Below are 24,243 nucleotides of genomic sequence, written 5' to 3'. Positions count from 1 at the left end.
CAGACAGTGTGTCTGAAAATGTGTGTTTCAATCTACCTTTGTGCAGTTTCCATGAAAAGCAGCCTCATAATTGATGCCTTTTTGTTCCAATGTGGGGTCCAATCAGTCAATGGTAGGATCATAAGTTAGAAATGGACAGCACCTTTGCTTTGAAATCCATGTCTGAAAGGCACTGTGTTCATACCAAGGATTTTATGACTGAATCAGATCGACCTGCAAGAGGATGACATAGTCCCCTGGGACAGGATGTTGCTGATACTCAACTGATATTTTGGTTAAGGTCAAACAGAAGCACCTAGGATAAGTGTTGAGTCTTGCACCCCTCTGATGGGGGAATATGGTAAGTTTGTTTATTTCAATATTCAGCAGTTTGCTTTTTGTACAAAATAAGAATCCCAGGAAGCTGAGAGAATTGCTTTTAAAAATTGAAAATCCACAGGCATCACTCCTGATCTAGTGAGCATTTTTAAAACACCGGTTAATGCGTCCCTAACTCTCTTAACCAACATTGGAGAAGGAGACACCTGTTCTGGGGGAAAATTCATCTGTCACTGACGAGGTGTAGGCATACTGGGGGGGCGAGGAAGGGCCTGGCCAAGGCTTTCCTCTCCCTTGGCTATCCTGAGCCCTTGCAAAAACTAATAGGGACCAACGCAGCAAGGATACACCAATTTAGGGCAGCAATAAACTGTGCCGGGGCATCACTGGCCCCTTCTCCTCTTCCTACTACAGAAGAAAGCTGCATTACTCATGAGCCAGATGAATGCCTCCTATTCGTGCATGAAAGCTGAATTCTTTTTATTTTTTTTTATTCTCTTGCTGAAACTTTACTAACAAACCACATGTAAAAGCTGCAGGTCCCTTACGGGTGAGAGTCAAACATTTACTTACACAGCTTTTCCCATGATGGCAATTAAATTAAACATGAAGAGAACACTGCTGCTTGGAAGTTTTACAACCCGAAGATGTAGATCACACCACATAACTAATTTATGACATTCCAGGCCTTACAGCTCCTCGCTGGTGTTTTGTAAAGATTAGGAGGGATCTGGTTTCTAGGTGCTTTTTGGGACAAGAGAGTAGAAAGCTGATGTCTGTAGTCTTGGGTTGTGATCCCTGACCAAAGTCACAAATTAAACAGGATCAGGCTAGGTCAGAACTCAGATGCAACAAAGGACATAGATGATTCACTTGGTGACACTCTGTGTCAGCATCAAAAGGAGCCTGCTGAAATATTCCTATGAAAGGGGGTTTTCGGTTGTTCTTATTTGACAAAACTTGCCTGGTTTTGAGTTTGTGAAACAATGTAACAGCCAGAGTTTATGAAAATCTGAACTTGTCCAATTAAATTCTTCAGTGAAAAATTGTGAGAGGTTGTTTGTTTTGTAATGAGGCTGACCCTGGAACTGTTGTTTTAAACATTAATCTTTTGAATCTCAGGCTGGCTTGGTTGGTTTTGAGTAGTTACATAATGCACATGATACTGGTTCTGGCTCTTTAAGCAGAAGGATTATCCATTGGCTAGGCCACTAGCCTGGGGTTCAGGAAACCTAGATTTAATACCCTGCTCTGCCACAGACTTCCTGTGCGGACTTGGGCAAGTCCCATCTCTATGTGCCCCAGTTCCCCCTCTGTGAAATGGGAATAGCCATACTTCCTCGCAGTGGACTTGGCGGGATAAATACATTCCAAAAGATAGTGAGATACACAGGGGCCATCTAAGTACCTCAGAGTTTTGAATCTGCTCAGCAGTGTGGAAGACTGATTTAGGCTCTTTTTCTCAGAGGGCAGCATTAACCTAATAAACAGGAATAACGACTGTCCTGAGAAGGTGTCTCTCACATCCCAGGTGAGTGCCTAATCACTAGGCCAGGGGGTTTTCAGCTATGAAGGTTTGTATGTGCATCTCTCTCTCTCGTGAGAAGGGGGCTGACCTGGCTTATGCTCCCAACTCCAGGACAGGCTTCACAGCTATGAATGCCTGTAGGGAGGCGCCCTGGTGCCCCGCCGCACCTGAGAAGGATGAACCAGACCAGGCGCCGGAGTGGGTGGAGCCACCGCCACCTGTCCCCCGCTCCCTGGAAGTCAAGGGGCAGGACAGGAAGTATAAAAGCCCGGCCCCAGCGCTCAGTTAGACGGAGGCTGCTGGAGAGGACAGATGCCGTTGCTTGAGCTCCCGCCAGGCCCAGCCTTCCCCGTGCCCGGTATCCAGGGGAGCGCTGGCCTGAGCTCCCCTCTGCCCGGTATCCCGAGGAGTCGCCTGAGCTCCCCTCCGCCCGGTATCCTGAGGAGCCCATGGTCTGGGACCCACTGGATGATGCCGGTGAGAGACAGGTACCTAGGGAGGGGGAGATTGGAAGCAGCCCAGGGGTAGCTGACCCCAGTCTGGCTCCAGGGGACCCCAAGCCAATGTCAGTGTGTTGCGGCCAGGATCCCCACTGACTGCAGCGAGTCTTTGCCGCTGCTAGGGCCCCGGGCTGGAACGCAGTGGAGTGGGAGGGCCTGCGTTCCCCCTGCCACCCTTCCAAGGGTGGCAGACTCCCCTTTCCCCCTGGCCTGTCCAGGGCTTAGATACTGTGTTTCCTCAGCCCTGCTGACAGGCCTGAGCCCGAACTGCTACTCCCCCGCCCTGCCCAAGGGCCTGGGCTTAGATACTGTGTTTGCTCAGACCCTGCTGAAGGGCCTGAGCTAGGACTACTTGTTGCCCCTCCCTGCTCCAGGGCAGGGCTAATAGACACTGTGTTTACTCAGCCCCTGCTAAAGGGCCGGGACTCTGCCTTGTTTAGAGACTATTGGTTTGCTCAGCCCCTGCAGAGGGGTCTGAGCCTGAGGCGGACTGCTGCCTGTAGGGAGGCGCCCTGGCTCCCCGCCGCGCCTGAGAAGGACGAGCCCCTTACCAGACCCTTACAATGCTAAATGGCAGTAGGTGTCTAACTGCCTTTGAAGGGCTCCCAGTGGCTAACTTAGGCAGCTCCCCACTCGGCATGGTGGCTTCTGTGAATCACTTTGTTAGGTGCCTGACTCTCTCCTGCATTGTGTAGGGAGCCTGGGTGCCTAACTCAGGGCTGAGGATTCCTCTAGGTGGCAGGGTGTAGCAGCACCTAAGTCCCTTTGTGGATTTAGCCCCTGGCCTCTCTGCCTCAGTTCCCCACCAGTAAAATGGGGATAGCAGCACCTCACCAGGGAGTTGTGAGGATAAATATATTAACAATCAGGACTTGCTCAGACACTGTGTTGATCTGTATTTACAGGAAGCCTAAGATGGAAATGGAACATCCCCTTCTTTCCCTTGAAGTTCCAAGGCATCTGATTCTAAGATTCCAGTCTTGGCCTAGGTCTAGTCCTCACAGCCTTTCCTTGGACATTTAACAATACTTTTATTGATAAGTCATAGAAGTCATCTAGAAAAATAGTTTACCTTCACATTGCCATGACACTTTCCGCAAACAGTGTCATTTTTTACCCAAATGTTCTGTACCACAAAGAAGCATATTGTGGTGGCAGCTACAGTGGCAGTATCATATACTGTCTACTCTGGAAATAAAGTTATCCTGTTCATGGCCATGGGAATTATATGCTTGCATTGGAAAAGAAACCTACCTCCTATTAGAGCAGTGGTTTTTAACCAGGGGTCCAGGACCCTCTGGGGCCACAAGCAGGTTTCAGGGAGTCCATCAAGGAGGGCCAGTGTTAGACTTTCTGGCCTTGGCTTTTATATGTAGAGAACCAGTCATTGAGGCACAGGTGGGCCATGGAGTTTTTATAGCATGTTGTGGGAGGGGAGGCTCAGAAAGAAAAGGTTTGAGAACTCCTGTATTAGAGGACCTCTGCCCCAAGGTATCTTAGAGAAGGAAAGACATGACTTTGTTTTTAAAAAAAATAACCCTTTTAGAGAAATTAATTTCAAAGCATTAGTTGCACTCTCAAGTAGAAGACAACTGGACACACAAAAAGCTGTAATATACTTTTATTAAAATAGTATCAGACATTACGTTTTGTTCATTTGATATTTATATGTTCTATGCAAATAATGTAAAGACTGTCCTACTTTTCATATCAGCCTTAAAAAAGTTGCATGTGCAAATTCAAGGGGAGAATAGACTCATATTTAAAACAATCACATTTTGTTAAATCAAATACACTATATACAAATAGCCCTTTTGTTCATTCAGCGTTTACATATATGGCCTGAGTATAATTATAACAATTGAGGCTGGGGTTTTTAAAAGAGACTAATGGAGTCAGTGCCCAAACCCCATTAACATGGTGATGGCACCTCATTCTCCTCAGCCCCTTTGACAATCCCAGCATAAAGAGAAATGTGATGTTTGAGTTTAGAATTTTGCAGTATTTACTAATTCCTCTGAATTCAAAAATACACCTTGTACTGAAGGGAGAATATGGCATGTTGAAATACATTATTTACCAACTCCAGTATTCTGTCAGCACTGTTGCTTTTTTCTTTCCATTGGGCTCTCGATTAAGCCCTGTATGCATGATTTTTAAATGTAAAATGTATAATAGAAAACTAATGCTGTGATCTTAAAGGCTCAGAAGTTAACCTATGGCACTTAAGACCCTGCTCCTGCAACAGGCTCTGAATAGGTAGATCTGTACACCTGTGCAAAGCCCCATCAACTTCAGCAGTGTAAAGGGTTTCATGCAGATGCATGTCTCTACTCACACAGAGCTCGTTACAGGATTGTGGCCTAACCTTGTTATAATGTGTCAGGGAATGGACTTTGGACTGTAAACTTTTAATGTTAGGGAAACAGAGAAAATGATAGAGGGAAGCAAATGATATGTAAGCATTCCCAGCCTTCTGCTGACATTACTGTAAGTGTTTGTACTGAGACAAAGCAGTTTTGTTGGCTTGTGCTCTTCAAGAAAATCCAGTGTTTGCAAATAACAGCAACTTTGCAGATGGGCAAGAGATTAAAATATTTATCAGTGTCTCTTTGACTGTACAAGTCCCCAGCCCAACTTCAGTGGCCAAGTTTTGCCTGACTAAAGGCTAGGGTTACCACCTTTGACATGCAAAAAACCCGGCACCACTCCCACCCCAGAAGACAATTCTGCAAATCCTGCCCCCAGTAGCCACTTATAGTATCTAGAGAGATGAGACATATAGAAAAGATTGATAATATCATTTTCTTACTTAAGCTGCGGAAGTGGGAACACTGCAGCATCTTTAGCTGGACACAGAAACTTTTAACGTTAGATATCCCAGTGTAATGTGGTGATAATAATGCAAATCTTTAGACCCATGTAAAAAAAAGGCAGATGAAATTATTTTTCTGAAAACTGGCAAATCCATAAAAAAATGTCCAGGCCAGTCAAACAGTGGCCAGGTGGTAGCCCTACTAAAGGCTGGTCCTGTAGCTTTTTTGTGTCATTTTTTGTTAGCTCGGCTATTTCAGACATCTGGGCATTTTTCATCCATTGACCTCTCCAGTGCATTCCAGTAGATCAGCAGCTCATAAGGTTGCACATAATGGCATGTCACAATTTTCCTGAAGCGACAAAGAGAGAACTCAACCCTGTCTGTGAAGAATGTCTGTTCTGAATGAAGTTCCTCCAGATTGATTTTTAGTTTTGCAAGACACAGTCCTATGAAAACATCCTCCAGTTTAATAAAAGGGACACTTTCTGAAATATTATAAACCTGACTAGCAACATCAGTGGAGAAAACATAACCAGTCCCCGAACAAAATGGAGGATACGTGCTTCCTGGATATTCATCTTTACTCACATACCATTTACTATTTATCTGTCTTATTGGGAGGTCATTCATCTTTAAAAAGCCTGTGAAGAATCCAGTGCTTCTGTTTTTTCTTGAAAGAAGTTCAGTCAGGTAAAAGATATTGACAAACATATCTGAGTCAGTTTTCATCACAAACCTGGATTGATGACAAAATTTGTGAACCCATTCAATTCCCATCATTGTCTTTAAAGTCAAATTGTAATATGTGTCTATAAAATCCTTCTGGATAATGTCTCTGTATTTCTGACTTTCAGCAATAATACCAGTTTGATCATTTTGGTTCATGGTGGTTCCCAGAAGAAAATATGTCACAATGCGGTTGCCAGCAACTAGTCTGTGTTTCCCCCATGTTTGACGGATAGCCATCCTAGCTTTATTCTGGCCATGTGATGATGTCACAAGGAGTACCAGGAACGGAGGAGTCCTACTGCAGTCTATATCTGGCAACTGCAGAAAGTTTCTGCTCTCTGTTATAAAAGTCAGTGATGTGGCCTCATCCTTCTTTTGATGGAATATACCGATTGCAATCAAATTTGGCTTGAATAAATACAAACAAACAGGGGCCAATACTACAATTAAAAACAAAATAATTTTGAATCTCTTCAAAGCCATCTAAAAGAAACAAAAACAAATGGTACATTAGAAAATCATCTTGCTCCTTTGTATACCAAGCTCTTTGCTATTGCTTGGGGATTTAAGGGTGTTCTCCCTTCTGTGGGACTCAGCAGAGTTCAGCCTGTCCCCCAACAAGATCAACACAGGAAGACTCACTCATGTCAAGGGCATCCATGCAGATAAACCAGACCCATCACAAGCTCTTTGCCTCCAACATGACATAGGAATATGACTATCAGAACTACACTGCCAGGAACTCTTCCACCAGCTAGTTCTCCAAGAATGCATCCCTAAAGAGAGAACTCTACAACATCGATTGTGCGAACCAAGCGGGAATTTATCACAGCCCTGATAGGACAGGATAGTAGTCATAGCTTTATACCTTATTTCTCCATTCATTTTTTGACAGGTGACCATGCCCTGAGTTCGCAAGCATGGGCCACTTAGAAGGCTAAACTAGACCACTAGCATCTCCTTATCTCCACCCTGCCATTTATAATGGGAGCTGCATATCGATTCAGAAGTCGCTCCTATGCTTTCCTCCCTTTCTGTTCCCTAGGGAACAGAGTTGAGGTTTTGTTGGCCATTTTTCAAAAGGAACAGCAGATAAGTTGAATTGTGTTTCTCTCTTTTGTACAGTTCTGTGTTGGTTCAAATTATTAAAACACAAAAAAGGAGGACTTTGCATTTTACTCCTCTTTTTGGAGGAAAAATGTAATAAAAAAGTTAAACAGAATAATTCATGCTTGTAACAGAAAAATATTCTTTGGTGATCTCCTAATCACTCTTATCCACTCTGTACAAATCTTAATAGATCGAACAAGCCAGAAGAGCCACAAAGTCTTAGTGATGATAAAATAAAACACTTCTACATTCATAGTTTAACTTCAAGAGACAATTCTAATTGAATTATTTGCATATGTATAATGTGTGTCACAAAATAAAATTTTAGAACAGCTGTGAGTTTTAGAACGAAGGGAAAAGAGGGCAGAGAGAAGAGTATATAGAGTTATTTCTTCTTATGACCTTAGATAGTGGCATTCTCTAGCAGTTATTCTCAGCTTTTGATCCCTGCAGAGCCACCAAGAGATTCTTTCCTAGGATGTGGGGAAGAGAAAAAAAATGGTATTACAGAGACAGCTCTTCCTCTTTTTCCCTATGGACTCTTGATAGGGAAATTAGCTTGATCTTCTAAAATTAAAGTGTTGGGCTTCTGTCCACGCAAGGAATTAAAAACATACATGGTGGCATACATACAAAGGCAAGTTTACATACTTCAGAGCCGCGGGTTCCTTGGGAGCTTAATCCTCCGACTAGGATTGTTCTGTGTAGAATGTCCAAAACCACTTCAATGTCCTTCTTTTACTCCAATTCAGGTTCTTGGAATACCATGAAAATATCTGGTCAGTAACATAAGTGTCCGTAAAGTTCTGAATACCTGTTCTTGGAGCCAAATCCAACTCACTTTACTCACATGAATGGTCCCATTAATTTCAAGGAGACTTCTCACATGCATAAGGCAAGCAAGATTTGGCTATTACTTTATTATAGTTCATCTCCAGTCTGAGGCCTGCCGTGAACTATACATTGTTAACCTCAACTCCATTGTTATTAGATACAAATCCACTTTTCAGACATCTCTATAAAAATATGCCACATGCCTTCTTCCCTTCATTTGCCTGTTAATTGTCTTTAGATTGTAAGCGCTTCTGTTCAGGGATATGTGTTTTTAATATGTTTGTAAGACTCCTAGCACACTTTTGAGTGTTATACAAATAATTGTAAAGTGTTAATAGTAATAATAAAATACACAATACCGCCTCTCTCACTTCCTCGAGAGGCATGAGAGTAAGCAAATGAGCAACTTATTACTTGCTGAAAAGAAGGATAATCTGAATTTGTCAATGGAGCCACAGGAAATACTAGCACAGTACAAGAAAAAAATCTTTATGAACAGTAAGAGAACATGCAGGAGACTCAAAATTCTAGCAGTTCAGGTCTCGAAACCTTTGCAAACACAAGCGCTTGATATATCCAAATTACTGAAGAGACAAAGACCAAAAATGATTTGCTATTGAGACCATTTAAAACATGTTCAGAAACTCATATATACATTGTTCTATAAGGCAAAACACACAGGGCCTGATTCTTATCAAATCTTAGCTTGATCCATCGCCATAGATTTTAAAGGAGTTCAATCAGGGTAAAACCAGCATAATGTCATTGGAGTTATTCTTCCTATGCTCCAGGGAAACTAAGCGCGTATCAGACCAATATAACAGTAAAACACATTATGTAGTGCTTCATCCAACACTTTCAGAATTGTAACTTTTCTTAGGAACCAGTAATTACAATGTTTATATACAGGCACAAGTAGAGCTGACTATGTAATTAAGGCTGAATTTCAATTTCCATTGTAACCCTTCTTTTTCAATTGCTTTCCATTCACTTTCTCAAACTTTCTGCATTTAGGCTGAAATGTTCCATGACCAGTCTAAGCTGAAAGGTGAATTTACTGATTCACATCAGCTATTTGAATAATTTTGCAGTGAAATAATTTTTCCCATATGCTCCAATTAGAAATTTTACACTCTAACTGAAGCGAAAAACATGAAATGCAGTTTGTTTTGTAGATCTCAGTTTTGACTACTTCATAAATTCTTAGACTCATGTTCTGATCTCAGATAATTCATGAATAGAAATAAAAGCTAAATTTGTCAAATTATTCACTAATGGACAGAATCTGACATCCTTATTCACTCTCACTAGTAGGAGGGCTGGTGCAAGGATGTTTCACGCCCTAGGCGAAACTTCCACCTTGCGCGTCCCCCCCCCGCACCCCTGCCCTGAAGGCCCCCCCACAGCAGCTACCCCCCCCTCCACTCTGAGGTGCCCCCCATGCGGCAGCTCCCCACCCCCCACCCTCAGGCACCCCCCCGCCCCAGCTCACCCCTGCTCCGCGCACGAGCACCCCGAGCACGCCATCGCTGCTTCACTTCTCCGGCCTTCCAGGCTTGCGGCGCCTAAGCTGATTGGCGCCGCAAGCCTGGGAGGCGGGAGAAGTGAAGCAGTGACGGCGTGCTCGGGAAGGAGGCAGGGCAGGGGTGAGCTGGAGCGGGGAGTTCCCCTGCATGCCACCCCCTCTTATTTGCTGCAGGCGGCCCTACCCGCGCTCCCCTGCCCAGCTCCCTCCACCTGAATGTCGGCGGCGGCCGAAGATCCAGCCGCCGCGGTCATTGCCGAAGAAAATGGTGCCCCCCAAATCCCAGTGCCCTAGGCGACTGCCTAGGTCACCTAAATGGTTGCACCGGCCCTGACTAGTAGCTTCCTCTGTGAGCTCTGGTTAATTTCAGTGCAACCACTCAGGGAGTAAGGTACTACACAACATGAGTGAGGGCCAGAATCTTGCCTTAAGAAAGTTTCACTCTGTTCAATTTCTAGTTATAATGCATCACTCTTAGGGTCATATTGTGAATTCCTTACCCATGCTAATAAGAATGCCTAGCCCTTAACATGCTATATTTGTAGATCTTCAAGCTCTTTACAGAGGAGATCTGTATCATGAACCCTGTTTTACAGATGGAGAAACTGAGGCACAGAGGATTAAGTGACTGGTCTGAGGTCAGCCAGAAGTCCAGGGGTAGAGCTTAGACTTGAACCTAGGCCTCCTGAATCTCTAGTCCATTGCTTTACACTGCTGACAGAAACAGGCCCATTGAAACCCCATCTCTGTTGAGTAACTGGGGGGAGGGATAGCTCAGTGGTTTGCACATTGGCCTGCTAAACCCAGGGCTGTGAGTTCAATCCTTGAGGGGGCCACTTAGGGATCTGGGGCAAAAAATTGGTCCTGCTAGTGAAGGCAGGGGGCTGGATTCAATGACCTTTCAAGGTCTCTTCCAGTTCTAGGAGATTGGTATATCTCCAATTATTACCTTTAACTGCTCACTAATGTGAATAATGAGATCACAGTCTGGCCCTTAGTGAAAGAATGGTTCTGAACATAAGCATGGTAACCACTAGGTCCATTTAATCTTTATCAAGGTTTTTTGGCCTTTAAGTTCCTATTCTTGCAAATGATCACATGCAGCCTGAGTTAAAAGGTTTCTGCTTTGGCACAGCAGGCTGCCTATATGCTTTTAGTAACAGGATTGGAATCTCATTTAGAAAGGTGCATTTACTGGAGCAAAGCATTGTCTGTTTTTAATTGTTTTCAGTCCAAGTAATGCTTACCATTTTTACTTGCCTAATCATACAATTTAAATTCCAGCATGCTAATTTTAAGAAATTGAATGTTATTTTATTCTTTTGGGGGGAAAAATTGTGTGCATGCACTCAGAGGTTTGATTCTTAGAAACCAAAAAAAAAAGAATTGAATGAATTTTCACTCTAATAATATTTTGCTTTTGCAATGTTCTTTCATTCATATAGCTGTGGTTCCTCTCCCCTCCCTAAATTTTCTTATCCAGATAAATTCAGTAAGCTTATTTAGTTTTGCTGGAAGCATTTGCTGCTCACTGACCCAGAGCCCTTGGACTCTTACCTGTTTTTATTTTATTCTCCTGGTAATCCCAGAAGCAAGGCAAGAATGATTTGTGATAATTATTTCAGTTTGGGGTATAAGATGGTTTTTCTCTATGCTTCTCATCATTGTAGTAGCTGAGCAGTTGCAAACATTAATAGATTTATCCTTACAACAATCCTTTAAGTATCGTTAGCCCGATTATACAGACAGGGAACTAAGGCTCAGAGAGAGATTAAGGTTGTTATCCTGAAAGTTGCTCCCTGCAAATGGATCCAGGCACCTCTGTGGAGTCGAGTCCCACTGAGTTGGACTCATGAAGGTGCAGGGGTCTGCCCACACAGATGCAGTTGCAGGTGTGGGGCCTGCATATCTAAAGCTGTGGGCACATAATATTTTCAAGCACTTTATAAAATTGTGGTTTACCCAAATTTACACAGAAAAACTGTTGGAGAGCCAGAAAGAGAATCCCCCTTTGCTGAGTTTGCATCCAATGCCTTAACCACAAGACCATCCTTCCTGCTTACAAGTGAACAGGGGGAATCTGCTGCTTACCTAGACCATGAGAAATGTAATAACACACAAGTCTAACATGTTAGGACCCAAACGCAGCAGCCTCATGTAGTTCTACGAGGGCGCTGTGACACCATAGCACACCCACATATAACACTCTCAGCATTGTTTCCTGTTAAATATCACTTTACAATGTTCTATTTATATGTTTAAAGGAATTGACCCTCCAAAAAAGGCTTTCTGTTAAACCAAAGGGAAAATTGAAGACTGTCATCTGACTTGGAAGCACTTCCTTTAGGCCCTATTCATTATTACATTTATTTATACTGTACCAGAGGTGTAAGGTTGCCTGGCATACAGGATCAGGGAAAATATTCCAGCCACAGGGAGAGGAGTTACAGTCTGGAGTCCTTGTGAGAAAAGGAGACTAAAAATGTCAATTAAAAAAAATATTCTGCTCAGTTATTCTGATGCAAATCTGGAGTAATGTCGCTGAAGTCAGTCGAGTTACTTTAGATTGGCACCAGTGTTACTGCGATCAGAACATGGCCTAATGAGCCAGCTATATCACCTTTGTGTGCTTTGGGGAACTTATTTCTCCCTCTCTGGAGTAAAAGATAAAAAACTAACAAGAGACTCAAAAGTCTTATGACACAAAAAGTAGAAGTCTGTTGTTAAATATAAACAGAAGGGCAGGTCCTCACTTGATGTAAATCAGTGTTGCTCTGTTGAAGTCCATAGAGCTACCCCGGTTTACACTAGCTGAGGATCTGAATTAAAATGGGGTTACTTCCTGTAGTAAATAGTATCTGTCTACTTTTGTTTTTTTTCTTAAATGGCATAACTCAAAAAACTTCCACTGGGGCCAAGAGCTACCAGTTCTCCTCTATCCACTATATATTGAATGGAGCCAAAATGTCAATACATGGTTCATAATTGTGTGTTTATTTAGGCATAGAATTTCTGCAGAATTCTTCATTGTAAATTCTGCAGAATTCCCCCAGGAGTAACATGGATTAGATGCTTGTGTGGATAACAAATAATCCAGAAATACATCAGAGAAGATTTTTTTAACAATCAAGAGTTTGGAAGGGCCTCATGGTATAAACCAGGGGTAGGCAACCTATGGCACGGGTGCCGAAGGCGGCATGCGAGCTGATTTTCACTGGCACTCACACTGCCTGGGTCCTGGCCACTGGTCCGGGGGGCTCTGCATTTTATTTAATTTTAAATGAAGCTTCTTAAACGTTTTAAAAACCTTATTTACTTTACATACAACAATAGTTTAGTTATCTATTATAGACTTATAGAAAGAGACTTTCTAAGAACGTTAATGTGTTACCGGCATGCGAAACCTTAAATTAGAGTGAATGAATGAAGACTCAGCACAGCACTTCTGAAAGGTTGCCAACCCCTGGTATAAACCAACCTCTAACTAGCAGGAGCTAGGAAAAATCTTTCCCTATTGACAAATTAATACGTTGTTATGGAATGTCAGGTTCTTGCAATTTCCTCTGAAGCATCTGGTGCTGGAGACAGGATACTGTACTAGACAGATCCTTGTCTAATCTGGCATGGCAATTTCTGTATTCCTGCTGCCTACCCCAAAACCCACTGAAGTCAATAGGTGTTTTTCCATTTACTTCAATTGGCTTTGGCTAAGGCCCCTAGTGTATTCTTCATATTGACACTTGAAATTGTCATGTCTCTTTCAAAATTCTATAGCACTTCATTATAACAGCTGAAAATAACTAACTATATTAAACAGACATATGTAATATAGTAGAGTTTAGGACATACTGTTGAGTAGGTATTCAAGAACCAGGGTCCTGCAAAGATTCCCATACTAATGTAACATTCCCAAGAACTTGGTGGTTTTTGTAGCTTAAAGGTGAAAGTACCGCACTGTCTCTTATGGTAATAGCTGCATTAAATTCTTTATGATGTAATATTGCTCTTAAAACAGCACTTCTCCCTTTTGAAGTTTGTGTTTACTGTCTTTTAGTGAGTAGGATGTTAGCAATATCCATGTTCTCATTACCCTATCGTCTGAGATTGCATCTCTATGTGCCATAAACTTAACACATTTCACATTGTATATAGTGGAACAGCTCTCTCTCTTTTTAACTGACCTGTGTGCAGACAGTCAACTGCATTGGATTTCCATAACTAAGTATATGGCAGATAGGATCAGCATTTAGTATATTGTTCTAATGTTCTGGAGTGTTTCCAATTCAAAACAAGCTTCCAAGTTGTTTCTTTACTTGCCATAACCCAGAGGATTAAAGTTAATGTGATTAGCTTTATACAAAGACTAATTAATTTGCTGTTAAACTTGCAGGGTCCAAGCACATAGGTAAACATAGGTATAGGCGCCAACTCCACGGGTGCTCTGGGGCTGGAGTAACCATGGAAAAAAATAGTAGGTGCTCAGCATCCACCAGCAGCCCCGTGGACCAGTACCTTCCCCCTTCCCCCAGCACCTCTCACCTGCCAGTGGCCCTGCTGATCAGTTCCTCCCCCTCCGTCCTGCACCATGGATCAGTTGTGCAGCAGCGTGCAGGAGGCACTGGGGGGGATGAGGAAGAGCAGGGGCAGGAAGGGGCAGGGCAGGAAGGGGAAGAGGCAGGGCGGGGGTAGAGACTTGGGAGGAGGGGTGGAGTGGGGGCAGAGCGAGCAGCCCCCGAGAACAGAGGAAGTCAATTCCTATGAACATAGGTATGACCAGGGAATAGAGTATATACAGAGAGACACGGTAAGGACTTGAGTCAAGTTAGTGGTAATAGTTCTCTTTTTCTAGCTACGTAGGGTTAAATTAAACACTTACATAACTAGTCCCTTTGATGTCAATGGAACTACTCATGTGTGTAAAGTTACACACAGGTAACTCTTTGAAGGATCAGACCCTGACAGTAGCAAACAATGACATTTTATGCTTTTTGTGAGTTTTTTTGTCCTCACCTAGTTGGATACAAAAATCATTTTAGTGAATCAGAAGAGCTGGGTTCTATTCTTGGCTATGCCACTGGCTTGTTCTGTGACACTGGGTAATTCACGTAACCATCCTGTGTATTAATCAGGGCCGGCTCCAGACCCCAGTGCGCCAAGCGCGCACTTGGGGCGGCATTTTGCCGGCAGGGCGGCAGGCAGCTCCGGCGGACCTTCCGCAGTCATGACTGCAGAAGCTCTGCCGAAGCCACGCGACCGGCGACCGGCAGCGCACCCCCTGCGGCATGCCACTGTGCTTGGGGCGGCCAGATTCCTAGAGCCGCCCCTGGTATTAATTTCGCTATCTGTAAAATGCTTTGAGATTTTTTGATGAAAAGTACTATCTATGGGCCAAAGTTTATTTTTAATATTGAGAAATGAATGGCTAAAAAGTCCACATAGGAAAAATATTTATTCCATTTCCTTCTCATTTTTTAAAGATTAAGAAAACAAAACAAACTACTTATTTAGGGCCAGATTCTGCTACTTTTATTCATACTGAATAGCACCTTCTGCTATCAGCAGTCTCATTGCAATCACTGGGACTGCTTGCAGAGTGAAGTACTACTACCATCATGAACATGGATCACAGAATTTGGCCTTCAATTAAATTCTATAGTGTCTGGCAATTAGGCACTTTATTACAGAAACTGGCATGCAACAAGTACAAAACCAACACAGTTAAATCTAAATCTAAACAGTATAAATTCATCTTGCTTTCAAATCCTGAAGGTTTCTAGATTTTGCCCCTGACAGAATGGCAAGGGGACAGAACCCCAGGAGTAGGGACCAGTGTAAGACTGTTATGGGGGGAGGGGAAGGGAGGACTTTATTTCAGAGTAAGAACAAACCAAAAGCCTTGTTTCTTCTTCTAGTGTTTACTCTGTTTAGTGTCACACATGTTGGCTATCATACTGCAAGTACTTTTCCAAGTTGTGGTTTTGTTTTTCAAACACAGGATAAAACTGTGTCATAAATGTTTATATCGCTGTAAATATATAAAAACCCACTATTTAAAACAAAGTTGAAATTACATAACAATGGCTGTGCTCTCCCTGTACAAGGCTGATCCATGTAAGTTGGATCTTACAGTAATGTGACTGTTATAAAGCAGGTTTTAGAATGGCCACATGACCCAACAAAATTTCTCCAGTCCAGCTTCCTGGCCAAAGGAAGATTGCCTCCATTAATAAATTTTCTTTTTCTTTTCTTTTTTTTTTAATGTGTTTATATTTTGGAAGATATCCCATAAGTAGTAATTATTGCTACATCACTGAGAAAATAGACGTTTATACATAGGAAGAAATAAGATCAAAATGTACTTAATAATTTTTTTTAAAAATATTGACACTTGGGGGAAAATCATAGAATCATAGAACTGGAAGGGACCTAGAGAGGTCATCTAGTCCAGTCCCCTGCACGCAAGGTACGACTAAGTATTATCTAGACCATCCCTGACCAGTGTTTGTCCAACCCGCTCTTAAAAATCCCCAATGATGGAGATTCCACAACCTCCCTAGGCAATTTATTCCAGTGTTTAACCACTCTGACAGTTACAAAGTTTTTCCTAATGTCCAACCTAAACCGCCCTTGCTGCAATTTTAGCCCATTGCTTCTTGTCCTATTCTCAGAGGTTAAGATGAATTTTTCTCCCTCTTCCTTGTAACAACTGTTTATGTACTTGAAAACTGTTATCATGTCCCCTCTCAGTCTGCTCTTCTTCAGACTAAACAAACCCAATTTTTTCAATCTTCCCTCATAGTTCATGTTTTCTAGACCTTTAATCATTTTTGTTGCTCTTCTCTGGACTTTCTCCAATTTGTCCACATCTTTCCTGAAATGTGGCGCCCAGAACTGGACACAATACTCCAGTTGAGGCCTAATCAGTGCGGAGTAAAGTAGAAGAATTATTTCTCGTGTCTTGCTTACAATATTCCTGTTAATACATCCCAGAATGATGTATCCTTTTTTTGCAACAGCATTACACTGTTGACTCATATTTAGCTTGTGATCCATTATGACCCCCAGATCCCTTTCCATAGTACTCTTTCCTAGGCAGTCAGTTCCCATTTTGTATGTGTGCAACTGATTGTTCCTTCCTAAGTGGAGTACTTCACATTTGTGCTTAGTGAATTTCATCCTATTTACTTCAGACCATTTCTCCAGTTTGTCCAGATCATTTTGAATTTTAATCCTATCAGAGGCGGCCCCAGCACACCAAGCGCGCACTTGGGGCGGCATGCCATGGGGGGGCGCTCTGCCGGTCGCCGGGAGGGCGGCAGGCGGCTCCGGTGGACCTCCCGCAGGCGTGTCTGTGGAGGGTCCGCTGGTCCCGTGGCTTTGGCATGCCTGCAGGAGGTCCACCAGAGCCGCGGGACCGGCGATCAGCAGAGCGCCTCCCGCAGCATGCTGCCGTGCTTGGGGCGGCGAAATGTCTAGAGCCACCCCTGAATCCTATCCTCCAAAACACTTGCAACCCCTCCCAGCTTGGTATTGTCCACAAATTTTGAAAGTGTGCTCTATACTAATAATACTACCATGTAATATTTAAGTCGTAAAAAGAAAAAGTCACAGCTCAGAAATATTTCCTCTTGAAAGTTACACACAGTCAAGCTGTATATTTATTTTGAAAAATGGAAATAACATTGTTCTTTCAGAAACTAAATTTACCCTGTTCAGGAAGGATGAATCAGAGATAGCATGATTATCTAAACCAGTAGCTCTCAGCCTTTCCAGACTATTGTACCCCTTTCAAGATGTGGATTTGTCTTGTGTACCCCAAGTTCCACCTCACTTAAAAGCTACCTTACAAAATCAGACATAAAAATACAAATTGCCACAGCACACTACTACTGAGAAATTGCTTATTTGCTCATTTTTACCATATGATTATAAAATAAATTTCAACCCCCCAGATTGAGAAATGCTGATATAGTATATACAGAAGTATAAACAAGTCATTGTCTGTATGTAATTTTACTTTGTACTGACTTCAGTAGGCTTTTTCTGTAGCCTATTGTAAAACTAGGCAAATATCTAGATAAGTTGATATACCCCCTGGAAGACCTCTGCATACCCCTAGGGGTACACGTATCCCTGGCTGACAGCCCAATCAAATTAAAATCAACCCCATCATTACTATTTTTCTTGGTATGTTGATTTTAAAAAGTTACAGCATCTTCATACTAAAATATATATGTATCTGTTCTCAACAATAACACAAAGTTTAACAGACTAAAAAGTGGCAATTCTTGAACAAAAAAACTTCAAAAACAGATTTCAGCGAGAAACTGCAGAACTGGAATTAATCTGCAAACTTGACACCATCAAATTAGGCCTGAATAAAGACTGGGAGTGGCTGGGTCACTACAAAAAATAATTTTCCCTCTGTTGATACTCACACCTTCTTGTCAACTGTTGAGAATGGGCCACATCTACCGTGATTGAACTGGCCTCATTAGCACTGATCCCCTCCCCGCCCCCAACTTGGTAAGGCAACTCCCATCTTTTCATGTGCTGTATATTTATATCTGCTTACTGTATTTTCCACTCCATGCATCTGATGAAGTGGGTTATAGTCCACGAAAGCTTATGCCCAAATAAATTTGTTAGTCTCTAAGATGCCACAAGGACTCCTCGTTGTTTTTATTTAGTGACAGTAGATGTTGAGATTCAAAAAGTTAAAGCTTTATTACTGCTAAAACACAAATGGTCAACATCATATGTTGGAATTTTTGCCTTAAATCAAATTCTTAAGTTCTCAGGCAGCATTTTTCTTTCTATGACTATCTGTAAAATTGATTATTGTCGATGGAAATAGTTTTTCTTCGGTTTGTGTGTTTATGATGAAGTTGATGTTTAACAACATTTACAATTAAAAATCTGATCCTTCCAAACCTACAAATAGCTCTTGCTTCATCATGAAAAATTATTTATTGCATCCTCATTTGCAAATGCTTTCGGAAAGCTGTGCTGACATCTAGTATTGAATTTTTATAATTAATCATTTGAGTGAAAAAGGAAAAACACAAACATGATATTTTTTTTTAAAAAGATGAGGGACTTTCTCTTGTTCCTTGGGAGTGATCTAAATGGATATAAAGAACAATGAAAAGAAAAAATACACAGAACTGATAGAGCTGCAAACCTATATTTGAACAAAAGCGAACATATTAGCGATATACATGTTACAGATATTGCTATCAAATTTCTGAGACTATCAGTAAGATTTAAGAACAACCCAATGAGTTTTCAATCACGTGCATTGTTTTTAAATTGGAACCTCTTCTGGAAGCTTTCTTTATCCATTTTAGCCACTTTCAACGCCCATGTAAGGCCTGGTCTACACTACGCATTTAAACCGGTTTTAGGAGCATAAAACCGATTTAACACTGCACCCGTCCACACCAAGAGGCCCTTTATATCGATATAAAGGGCTCTTTAAACCGGTTTCTGTACTCCTCCCTAACGAGAGGAGTAGCGCTAGTATCGGAATTGCCATATCGGATTAGGGTTAGTGTGGCCGCAAATCGACGGTATTGGCCTCCGGGAGCTATCCCACAGTGCACCACTGACCGCTCTGGACCGCAATCTGAACTCGGATGCAGTGGTCAGGTAGACAGGAAAAGCCCCGCGAACTTTTGAATATTTCCTGTTTGCCCAGCGTGGAGCTCCGATCAGCACGGGTGGCGATGCAGTCCGAAATCAAAATAAAAAAAGAGCTCCAGCATGGACCATGCGGATGTGATCGCTGTAAGGGCAGGCAAATCCGTTCTATCAGCGCTCCGTTATAGAAGACGAAATTCAGAATCATTTTTAAAAATTCTCCAGACAGATGCCATAGCAGGGACTGCAGCGTGACAAGCGTAACGGAAAGCCAAAGAATCAAATGGACGCTCATGGACTGGAGGACTCAAGCTATCCCACAGTTCCTGCAGTCTCCGAAAAGCATTTGCATTCTTGGCTGAGCGCCAAGTGCCTCTAGGGTCAAACAAACAGTGTCCATGGTGGTTCAGGGCATAGCTCAGCAATGTACACCCCCCCACCCACCCCAGAAGTAAAAGGGAAAAAATCCTCTCGTGACTATTTAACATGTCACCCTATCTTTACTGAATGCTGCAGATAGACGCAATGCTGAAGCAGTCAACACCAACATCCTTGCTCCCACCTCCCCCGCTATGGATGGCTGATGGTGCAATATGACTGGTATCCGTCCTCATCATCATGAGCTTTTTGGCACGTGGTGCAGTGCAAAAGGACTGGTAACCATGCCGACTAGCATCTGTCAGGTCCCCCAATGTCATGTGCACCTAATTTTTCATGGTAGATGGTGCAGTATGGTTGATAACCGTCTTCATCATAGCAACAGGGGGCTGAGCTTCATCAGCCCCCACCCTTCATGTGTAAAGAAAAGATTCAATTGCCCCTGGACTAGCAGCAGGATGCTGGGCTCCTCTCCTCCACACTCCTTAATGTCCTGTCTGGACTATCATAGCAGCTGGAGGCTGCCTTCCACTCATTTATCACTAACAAGTCACTGTGTCTTATTCCTGCATTCTTTATTACTTCATCACACAAGTGGGGGGACACTGCTATGGTAGCCCAGGAAGGCTGTGGGAAGAACGGAATCAACAGGTGGGGTTGTTGCAGGAGCACCCCCTGTGAATAGCATACAGCTCATCATTCCTGCAGGATCTGACACAGAGCAGCTGTGCTCTCTGGTTGTATGATACAGTGGTTCTCTAGGACACTTGCCCATATTCTAGGCAGGACTGATTCTGTTTTTTGATACCATAAAGGAGGGATTGACTCAGGGAGTCATTCCCAATTTTGGCTTTTGCGCCCCTGGCTAAGAGCAGCCAGGGGCACTTATGACAGCAACAGATGGCGCAGTGCAAAAGGACTGGTAACCATGATCATCTTTTTACCAATTTATGGATTGGTAGATGGTACAGTATGGTTGGTAACCATCTCTGCTGTCATGCAAAAGCAAAAGCATGCTGCTGTGTAGCGCTGCTGAATCGCCTCTGTCAGCGGCATCTAGCACACATACGGTGACAATCACAAAAGGCAAAACAGGCTCCATGATTGCCATGCTATGGCATCTGCCAGGGCAATCCAGGGAAAAAAGCCGCAAACTGCTTGTCTGCCGTTGCTTTCCCGGAGGAAGGAGTGACTGACGACATTTACCCAGAACCACCCGCGACAATGATTTTTGCCCCATCAGGCACTGGGATCTCAACCCGGAAATTGCAAGGGGCGGGGGAGGCTGCGGGAACTATGGGATAGCTAGGGAATAGCTACCCACAGTGCAACGCTCCAGAAATCGACGCTAGCCTCGGACCGCGGACGCACACCACCGAATTAATGTACTTAGTGTGGCCGCGCGCACTCGATTTTATAAAATCTGTTTTACAAAACCGGTTTATGCAAATTCGGAATAGTCCCGTAGTGTAGACGTACCCTTAGATACCTCAACCCAGCACCCCTACCATTCTCTGCCCTTTCACCCCATGCCAATTCTTGGCTTGTTTGTTTTTTAGTATTTTGAGGGGTGTTGGTTTCTAGTGTATAATTTTTTTAACTGTGTCTTTTAACTAGTGTATAGATGTGTGAGAACGGGAGTTTGGTGCTTTTTAAAGGTAATGATCCTGGAGGTTGTCCAGTTTATCCATAGAACTAGCATGGTGCAGGCAGTGGCAATGCAGGCTTCCTTCACTCCTCTTTTCATGTGCCAAACCTCAACCTGGAGGGAACACTTCCAACTATTCATTATGGCTAAGTGGTGCTGGGCAAACAACAAATACACTCACAGGGCATGAATCTGAAAGATCATCCTTGTGGTGCTAACTAATGTAAGTAGCCTCATCAGCTTTGAGGGGACTGCTTATGTGCATGAAGCCCTGCGATTGTTTTCTTAATTGTTTGCCTAGAAGTAGGGGGGAGGGGAACTGCCTTAACATTTGGAAGCATAATCTCCAGGTGAGGTTTCAGGCAAACTGCGGAAGAAGTGAGGGAACCTGCATTGCCATTGCCTGTTCTGTGGGTAGGTAGGACAATTTCCAAGGCCTTATCAACTCTTATCAATTAGATTATTTATTAACAGTTTAGGAATTCTCAATCAATATATGGTACTCACGTTGAATGTTAAATACTATGTGTATCTTCTTGCTTAATTTTATACAGATTTATAAATACTTTAAAAACAGTGAATGTAACAATTTTTAAAAATACTTGAACAGCTGCAGATATTCTGCGCTGTGTCAGGACCACATGCTGCATGCTTTGTTCATTCTCGCAAACCCACTGATTTGTGGAGTATAACTTATGGGAGCAAGGCAGTGCTTAATTTGTAATGGAAGAGCTGCTGGGGCTCAGGCAATTAGATGCCGGGGCTCAAGCAGTTTTTTTTACTTTCATAACTGACATGGCAATCTCAGAGGTGCCGGGGCCATGAACTGCCAAGACTAGAAGTGCCTCGGCTCAGTCCCAGCAAACCCTGACACAAATAAAACACTGGAGCAAGGCAAGCTGAATTTCGCTCCTGTCCTGCTCTCACTGAAGCAAGTTTTCACTGACTTAAGCAGGAGCAAGATCAGACCTGTGTCCACTTATTTCATTCCCTGACAGAAGAGTTCTATATGCTAGAGTTAGTTACCCTCCCTTCCAAAAGTTGTCTACTATTGCAGTTTCTTAGGGGACCAAATAATGTGGATGCATATGAAATAAAAAGAACCCAGACACCCTTACCTCATGTTCTGCACAGCACCCTCTGCTTTTATAGCCATATTGTATGAAAGCTGAAGTGGGCTAAAATCTCTATCACAAGAAGCAGATTATGTCTTTTACGTCTTCACTGGTGAGTGATCCTGATGCAAATGAGCCCAAACAAGATGAGAAATGATAATCTCCTTTCGAAGTGGGAGTGGGAGAAAATATAAATGCAGCAATGGAACCCTGATCTCTGTGTAGGGGAGTGTTTCTCTCCCTTCTGCTACCTCATTCTCTCTCTCTGGTAGGTAACAGACTAATAATACCACAGCAGCGTCATTGGCAGGAAAAGGAAAGTTAGGAACTGTCTACAAATGTTCTTATTTCGTACTTGGAGGAGGGTGAAAAAATACTCCTACATACACCTTAAATCACTATCATGAAGATAAATCCTAGCAGATCTAAGAAAATTATGTTCTAACAGAATTAGCCCTTTGTTGAGGAGCACTGAGAAAGCCCGGACTCTACTCTCATAATGGAAAGTGACATTGCCTTGAGTCTCACAGCAGGAAAGAAATCATCCACTGCCAAAGAGGCAATCTTGAAGCATTCCCCAAGTTACTGACAAATCGCAACACAGCGAAAGGGGGTAATGGGGCACATACCAATGCTCCCATAAGATTATCACTGACATAACTTGGCCCACACCCTTTCCTAATCTCTGTTTCCCCTTCTTTTCCTCCTATACATTCCTTGTTTGATAATTATTTTTATTTCTCTAGCAATTTATTATTTCCATTCTATTACTTCAGGCCCTGATTCAGGAAAGCAGTCCTACTCAGGAGAGCTCTGAAACATATCTCAATTAAGCATGTGCGTAAGTGCTGTCCTGAACAGAAATGGATTTAAGCTTGTGCTGACATGCTGTCCTGAGTTAGAGGCCTACATGCTAGAGATATGTACATAGATATGATTTTTTTCCCGTGGTGGGCTTTTTTTCTACTATTGAAAATCTGAGATGTTTAGAGGCCTTCAGTTATTGTATCGAGGGTATTTTATTCCATTTTTTAGTTTGCATACGCTTCCACCTTGTCAATGATGTATCAAAAAATAATTACTGATTTAGTATTGTCTAGATTTCTGCAGAACATGTTTTAGGAAAGAAAATGTACTATAGGCAGCAATCCTCTCAAAGAGAGCCTTAAACCTTTGAAGTTATGCACATATTTAAGGGCTTTCCTGAATGAGGGCACAGGCCTCATTCCTGCAAGGTACAGCACACAGGTGAATGAGTGCACCTGAGTGGAACTTTACTAGGGCTGTGGCTATACTTAGCACTTCAAAGCGCTGCCGCGGTAGCACTGCCGCGGCAGCGCTTTGAAGCGCTAAGTGTAGTCAAAGCACCAGCGCTGGGAGAAAGCTCTCCCAGCACTGTCCGTACTCCACCTCCCTGTGGGGAATAACGTACAGCGCTGGGAGCGCTTTGACCACACTGGCGCCAGGGCCGTCCTTAGGCATAGGCAGAATTGGCAGCCGCCTAGGGCACCACTAGGTCTGGGGGCACCACTCTGCCGGGAGCCTGGACAGAAGGGAAGCAGTGGAGCATGTAAGAGCAGGCTGCTGGGTCCTAGAGAGAGCAGAATACAGCACAGGCTGAGGGAGGGGATTGGCTGCTGGGGTCTCTGGGAAGGGGAGGGGGTAGGGGTTGGGGAAGGAGCTCACCTGTGAGTGTGACTCTTTCCCCCCGGCTGAGGTGAGGTGAGGCAGGCTCAGAGGCTCTGGAACCAGTATCCTTTGTTGTCCCCCATAACATCCATTCTTCTCCCCCCCCTGCCCCATGGAGCACCCCCTCCTTTCTCCCTCCTCCCCAGGAGCATCCCTCTCTCTCTCCTCCCTCCCCTCCGTCAGGGCTGGGTTGGGTGAGGTGCTGCGGGTAGAGGGGGGGAGGAGGCTGCCTGCCTGCTGAGGAATGAAAGTGAAAGTAACTCACTTCCTCAGCTCCCCTCTGTCAGGGCTGGGTTGGGTGAGGTGCTTGGGGGGAGGAGGCTGACTGCCTGCTGAGGAATGAAAGTGAAAGTAACTCACTTCCTCGGCCAGCATTGGAATGTCACACAGGGCTGGGCTGGGGTTAGCC

General features: G+C 43.4%; 1 protein-coding gene across 3 annotated transcripts; it reads right to left on the bottom strand.

Annotated features, from left to right (window-relative positions):
* Positions 1-3,960: 3,960 nt before the first annotated feature.
* On the bottom strand, positions 3,961-23,887 carry B3GALT5 (beta-1,3-galactosyltransferase 5). 3 transcript variants are annotated; one of them, XM_045008316.1, is made up of 3 exons: positions 23,832-23,887; positions 7,406-7,758; positions 3,961-6,376 (listed from the first exon to the last, which is right to left on the bottom strand). In XM_045008316.1, exons 2-3 carry the CDS (start codon positions 7,418-7,420, stop codon positions 5,417-5,419), a joined length of 975 nt encoding a protein of 324 aa, XP_044864251.1. In that variant the 5' UTR covers positions 7,421-7,758; positions 23,832-23,887; the 3' UTR covers positions 3,961-5,416. The 3 variants fall into 3 exon arrangements, with proteins under 3 accessions (XP_044864251.1, XP_044864252.1, XP_044864258.1); XM_045008317.1 differs by lacking the exon at positions 23,832-23,887 and having other exon boundaries at positions 7,406-7,476; positions 7,655-8,209; XM_045008323.1 differs by lacking the exons at positions 7,406-7,758; positions 23,832-23,887 and adding an exon at positions 22,149-22,208.
* Positions 23,888-24,243: the final 356 nt, after the last annotated feature.

This window comes from Mauremys mutica, chromosome 1, assembly GCF_020497125.1.
Source record: "Mauremys mutica isolate MM-2020 ecotype Southern chromosome 1, ASM2049712v1, whole genome shotgun sequence".
Taxonomy (NCBI): Eukaryota; Metazoa; Chordata; order Testudines; family Geoemydidae; genus Mauremys; species Mauremys mutica.
The sequence above is the reverse complement of the archived record's forward strand: the minus strand, read 5'-3'. Positions and strand labels throughout refer to the sequence as shown.